The sequence below is a fragment of the Vicia villosa genome, unplaced genomic scaffold (assembly GCF_029867415.1).
Source record: "Vicia villosa cultivar HV-30 ecotype Madison, WI unplaced genomic scaffold, Vvil1.0 ctg.001848F_1_1, whole genome shotgun sequence".
NCBI classification, from domain to species: domain Eukaryota; kingdom Viridiplantae; phylum Streptophyta; class Magnoliopsida; order Fabales; family Fabaceae; genus Vicia; species Vicia villosa.
Genome location: NW_026705750.1, coordinates 356,933 through 363,743, shown reverse-complemented (window position 1 = coordinate 363,743; position 6,811 = coordinate 356,933). Strand labels below are relative to the sequence as shown.

The following is a 6,811-nucleotide window of genomic DNA, read 5'->3' as shown; positions in this document are numbered from 1 at the left end:
GTTTGTCTGTGGACCTATTGACTAAATACAAAAATTGATATCTATATGAAAGGACAATATTTGTTAATCAAAATTGGTGGTGCTCAACAAAGAAAACCAAACTATCCTATCACAAGGTTAGTCTAAAACCAAACACAGCTTGTTAATTCCTATGAAGGGTCCTAGTATTTTGTGTGTCTATTTTTAGCTTCAAACATAGCTTATCTGGATATAGGTTTGATTGTAATATTATGTCTATCACTTGTCTTTTGTCAATTTTTCAACTAAATATCTCAAAAACAATCAAATTAGCAAGTGAAGGCAAATGGATGATTTTATTAGCAATCGAAAATTTGTAAGTTTAATTGACGCAAGTAAACGTGTGAAAATATTTTTGTTAGCAGTTTTTTAATATTTTAATCTTTTATGATCCTGCTTAATTCTTATAAGACAACTCACCTAAAGTAGATGTGTATAGTTTTTACTTGCTGTAATTTTCCTTGTAAGGTCAACAAAAAGTTATAGTCATACCAAGTACAGACCACATTGATTGAAAAATAATTATGAGTATATATTTAGGCGTTAGTCACTAGCAAAAGTGGTCCTAAATAAAACCATGCTTAATGTGTGTAATTATTGATGTGGAGTTAGCTATCTCAATTAATATCCTCTCATTACATTGCATGAACCTAACTATCTATTTTTCTATGGCTTATTTAATAACCACTGAGGCTTCAGACTCTGTTCCTAACTATATTTATTGGTCCAAAAGACAATCTTGAGACATGTAAAATCAAATTGGTCCTCTCATGTTTGACTTTTAATGTCAAGTGGGTTGGATTCTTAAAATCACTTATATTTAATTTTTTACAATAGTTTTTTTTTTTAAATGAATTGAGTTCTAAAATTTGCTATAAAATTATAAATTTGCTATAAAATTTACAATAATTACTTAAATTCACTTATACGTTGCCGGAGTCCGTATAATAGATATTTTTAGGCAATATAAGGGTAAAAAAAAGTAGAGGAGCAATAAGAACACAAAGAATTGGTTATAAATGTTATGCTTTACTTTCTCTATCAATCAAGATTACAAGTGTTACAAGAATAACAAATAACATTCTCACTTTAAATTATAACTTACAGTATTCAATGATGAGAGACTAATATGTTATTTATAATAAATCTAACATACTGAATTAATGGGCTTTTCACAAATACTCATTACAAGTTAACTTAGGGTACAAGCTGTTGTAGAATATGATCATCCAGGCAGTTTGATTCCATTTTCTTGTAATCATTAGTCTTTGACCTGCAAAATAATAAGCCATTACATAAACCTGAGGCGTGTAAATACACTGTCCTTAAGGATTTATCCGCCTCATAAGCGCAAATCCCCCAGGATTCAACAGGTTCTTCTCAGATTCTTAATAAGATTTTGAGGCAACAGAACAACAAGAAATCATCTTATAGATGGCTGGAAGATGTGACCAGAAGAAAAGAAATCTCTGCAATTTATGTTATTTGTTTCCATTTTGTATCATCTGTCCAAAAGAAGGATAGGCGTTTAAATAAGAAAGAGAGAAAAAATGTTTAATTATTTTGACTAAGTCAAATTATTATTAGAATAAAATAATCATTAACCAAATTAAATATGGTTATAAATCATAAATAAATTAATAATAATATTTTTCTTTAAAAAATATTTGTCATTTAAAAATTAAAAGTAAACTTATTTAAAACTTTTGAAATATAATTAAAATTTACAACAATCCCCCACATATTTCAAAAGTTTAAAAGAAGAAAAAATAAAATTTTCTGGATTCACATCATGAATGTGATGCATCAAACTAGTGTAGCAAGCTATATGAACTAGTCCTAGAATGATATTACTTAACATACAGTGAGATTGGTGTAGCAAGCTATATGAACCAACATCACTTAGTGTATGTTAGAGGTCTACCACTCACATCACACCCCCGCAATTTTTGTTGTTGACGCTGTGGTGCGCTAGTATGCCATGCGCGTGCCTGGTTATTTTCATGAGTGCTCTAGAGATTTTGCCAAGATCTCATATAAGCGGCCCCACTCAACACTCATATAAGTGATTTCATCAAGTGTATGCTGCAAATCATATACCACCCATAAGGGATATGAAATTCATTAGAAGCTACATAAGCTTATCCTCTCAATAATGCAGTGTCTAGCACTTTCTCATTTACACCATAAGAAAAAGACTTAAAAAAAATTAATCTAATAATTTTTTGTGCTAGCAGAACTAACAAGTGACTTGTTCTTACCCATATGAACCTTTTTCATGGGATCTCCAATCATAAAGGTTGGGTTCCCATCACTTGTTAATTTCAATTGGCTTAAGTCCAATTCTCCTCGATGTGCCACAAATTTATTTCGTCCTAGGGATTTGTCAAAGGACCGACTAGGATCACTTTGATCTGACTTCATATAAATAGTGGATATTACCTCAATATTCAGTAGCTACTTTAAACACAAATGAGGAAGTCACAGATTTTCTTCCTAAAAAAATATTGACTAAGACGTCTCTAAGTCAATCAATCTCATATACTCAAGTATATAACAATAAACTTAATCTTTGAAATTAAGTTTATACAGGTCTGCTTAGACATATAAGCGACATCACTTCCAACGAGAATATTATCTCAATGAAGACATAAATAAATTCTCTTGTGAATTTATTATGCACGTCTGTTTGAATGATTTTCAAATGACAATATTATCAATGATGAAAAAAAAATTATAAAAATATGTATTATTCATGTCTGTTTGAATAACTTCCAAGTGACAACTTTTCATCAAATAAAAGATAAATAAATATACTCATATTTTTATTCTCATTGAGTTCATATTCAATTAACACCATTGTATTAATTATCTTCCAATCACTCATTGTATTTGTTCTTCACATAACAAGATATAAATCCTTAAGATTGTTGTAGAATATGATCCTCCAGGCAGTTTGATTCCATTTTCTTGTAATCATTAATCTTTGACCTGCAAAATAATAAGCCATTACATAAATCTAAGGCGTGTAAATACACTGTCCTTAAGGATTTATCCGCCTCATAAGCGCAAATCCCCCAGGATTCAACAGGTTCTCCTCAGATTCTTAATAAGATTTTGAGGCAACAGAACAACAAGAAATCATCTTATAGATGGCTGGAAGATGTGACCAGAAGAAAAGAAATCTCTGCAATTTATGTTATTTGTTTCCATTTTGTATCATCTGTCCAAAAGAAGGATAGGCGTTTAAATAAGAAAGAGAGAAAAAATGTTTAATTATGTTGACTAAGTCAAATTATTATTAGAATAAAATAATCATTAACCAAATTAAATATGGTTATAAATCATAAATAAATTAATAATAATATTTTTCTTTAAAAAATATTTGTCATTTAAAAATTAAAAGTAAACTTATTTAAAACTTTTGAAATATAATTAAAATTTACAACACAAGCTAACTTAAACAATTGAACATAACAAACAGACCAAATTCAAAATAATAACAACCTTAGCATTTCGACACCCACACACACTTCGACTATAATATGTAGGTCTTCGATACTAACATGTAAACATACTTCGACAACATGGATAAATCCTGTCGAACCAGACGCTATTCTTCGATTCGATAGAGTTCAATCCAATTCCCACATATGGAGTATAGATAAAGTAGGTGTGAAGACTCAATATTTTTGAGTGAGTCAACTTTTTGTTAACTAATTCGATTTTCATCTATATGTTTGTTAAAAAGTTCTATCAAATTAAATAGAATTAAAAGTCAAACTAGATTGAAGTTAAAATATCTAAACTGCTATCTTTGCTTACGAATCAAACATGTGTTGTACAAACAGTTCTAGAACCGAATCAAAAGATAAATAAATCGAAGCTAAGACTGAATCAAACTAAAATAAAAAATGAAAAATACTAAAAAAAGATTAAATTTTTTTATTAATTCAAAAAAATATAAACAATTTGATTCCTTAACCAATAGTTCGATTTAGAAAAACGTCAACTATTTAATATGATTCAAAATTCTAAATCAGTATACCAAACTAATGAATTTAGTTTGGTTTAATTCAAATGTTCTATTCAGTTTAATTCGGTTTGTTTTTTAAGTTAAAATGTACCTAAAACCATAAATAATAACCATGAAATAAGGTTGCCGAAGAATGAATAGTGTAAGAGGTGTTCAAACTTTCAACCGAACATGCACGTTCCATGTTTTCTTATAGGCATAATATCATTAATATATTCATATATACACCAACTCTGGCTTTTGACTTATGTGTTTCATTTGCATATTAATCAATTCAAGTTTTTGAAGTCATTAACAATGACATACCAATTATGATCTTCCACGCGTCTCAATTATGAGAAGTTAATATCTAATTGGTTTTGAAATTGAGTTAACATTATTAGATGAACCATTGTAGGTGAAAGCAACATTAAATAATTAAAAAAAAAAATTTGAAATATCAAAACAATAATGTGAAGACAAGCATGACATCATTGAAATGGAAATCAATACAAGTGAGTACAATCAAATTGGGGTTGTCTCGTGACATTAATGATCCATGTTGATCAAATTGACAAATTGATTATCAAATAGAAGTTGCTAAACTTTTTGCATGTTAGTGTAAACTTATTGAGCACGACAGAACATTCAAGTATTTACTAAATTCATATGAAACAACTATTCTTTTACAATGACATTTGAAAGAAAAATTAAGTTCATGCATAGAGTTATTTCTTGTTTCTTTCGTTTTTAAGTGATTTGAATTATCAATTCCACCATCTTTCATGCTTTCCTACAAATGCATATGATAGAGAGTTAAAGAGAAGAAAACATCATGGTAGAGAGGATTGAGAGAACTTTATCATGGTAAATTTTAGTGTTGCAAAGAAGAAAAACAAAGTTTTCAAATATTTTCGATGGTTCGGAGTATATATGAAGAAATATACATTTGTGAATTTATTAATTGATTCACATGAGGCAATCGACACGATCAACAAATGTAATGTATGGGTGGGTAGGAGGGAAACATGTTTGTGTGTATTTGATTGGAGTTTCTATACTGGTGAGACTGAGGGCGGAAGATTTTAGTGTGGGACAAACAGGTCTCAAAACTACATCAAATAAAGTGGTCAAACATAAGAAAATGTGTTCTGACTAGTAAAATGGCCTTTTACTCAAATTATTTTGATGACTTGCCAATAGTCTATCACAAAATGAATATCTACTCTTCTTTTGAATGCAATATCTAGATGAAGTGATGCATACATTAAGTTTAATGTGAACAACAATGAACATAAACATGTGAAAATGAAATGAAACTCTTGGTAATATGAAATTAGAATAGTGTTAACACAACTCTTCTCAAAAATAAGGATTTTGAGTTAAATACTTTTGAGTCATTAATTTTAGCTAAACTCTTTGCAAACAACTTAAATTGACAACACCATAAAACTAGTAAAAGTCACTATAAAAGACTATAATATAGCCATACCATAACTATTAGTTGTCTCAATCCCAATTAACTTTCCATACTTATTTTATGTTTAATTTATATGGCTATAGTATCAAAAGTATTAAATGCTAGAAAGGGCCATACCAAAGGTCCCTCCGACCACCTTTGTCACATTTTCCACTGCCCATGTCCCTTAGAACATGGAGCAAATTATGCCATCATTATTACCCTCTCTCACCTCAAAACTCCTCAATAAAAACCCCTTCACTCATCATAACTCACTCCCCTTAGAAATGAGAAAACACAACAAAAACAACATAAAAGTAAACAAATAAAACCTCTTCAATCATTGTTCTAGAATCCATTATCCATTACCATTACCATTATCATTATCCAACATAACCAAAAGCCCTCCATTTTTTTTTACTATACTTTGTCTTCCAAAGTCATAACTCAAAACCCCTTTTCATTTTACAACAAAAAAACCTCTCTTTCATCATAAAAATCTTTGCTTTAATCATGGAAATTGAGTCAGCAAAGTGTGAATGTTGTGGTTTGAAAGAAGATTGCACACAAGACTACATAACCGAAGTGAAATCCAAATTCAATGGAAAATGGCTATGTGGATTATGTTCAGAAGCTGTGAGAGATGAAGTTATGATTGGAGGCAAAAAGCCATGGAACATGGATGAAGCTGTGAAAGCTCACATGTCATTTTGCAGAAAATTCAAATCTAACCCTGCTGTTAGAGTGGCAGAAGGTATGAGACAGATGCTAAGAAGAAGATCAATTGAATCATCATCATCATCATCATCAACAACATCTTCATCTTCATCTTCTTCAAAGAAGTATTCAAGATCAACAAGCACTTCTCAAGTTGGAGATTCTTCTACTTTCTCTTTCTATTGATAATGATGAAAAACCAAAAACAGAGATACTCTGTTTCCTCTGTTTTTGGTTAGAATAAAATAATGTTGTTTTTTTGTTTTGTTTTTGTTATGTACAAAATTGTAATTTCAGGTCTTTTCTTGTTTTTTCCAACTGATTTCTACTAGTTTGGTATTCCTAATATGTTTGTCATGTTTTGTATTGAAAATGTTTTTAACATATTAACCAACTATAGAACTTGTTAGTTAAATGTTTTGGTGTGTTAGGTTTAACTTTGACATGTGTTCTGTTACAAATTGTTCAGTGTATGTTGACCTAACAAATAGTTGTATAGTTGTTTTGAGAAAGTGTTTAACTTTAAAAAAAAAATAGTGCTAGTACTAGATAGATTACAATTGGCTTGAGAAAAGTAATAAAGGTTGGATAAGTAAAACAAA

At 29.7% G+C, this 6,811-nt stretch overlaps 1 protein-coding gene across 1 annotated transcript; it reads left to right on the top strand.

Moving 5' to 3' along the window:
* Window positions 1–5,617: 5,617 nt before the first annotated feature.
* LOC131636874 (uncharacterized) lies at window positions 5,618–6,559 on the top strand. The gene has a single exon (XM_058907462.1). It carries the CDS (start codon window positions 6,006–6,008, stop codon window positions 6,393–6,395), a length of 390 nt encoding a protein of 129 aa, XP_058763445.1. The 5' UTR covers window positions 5,618–6,005; the 3' UTR covers window positions 6,396–6,559.
* Window positions 6,560–6,811: the final 252 nt, after the last annotated feature.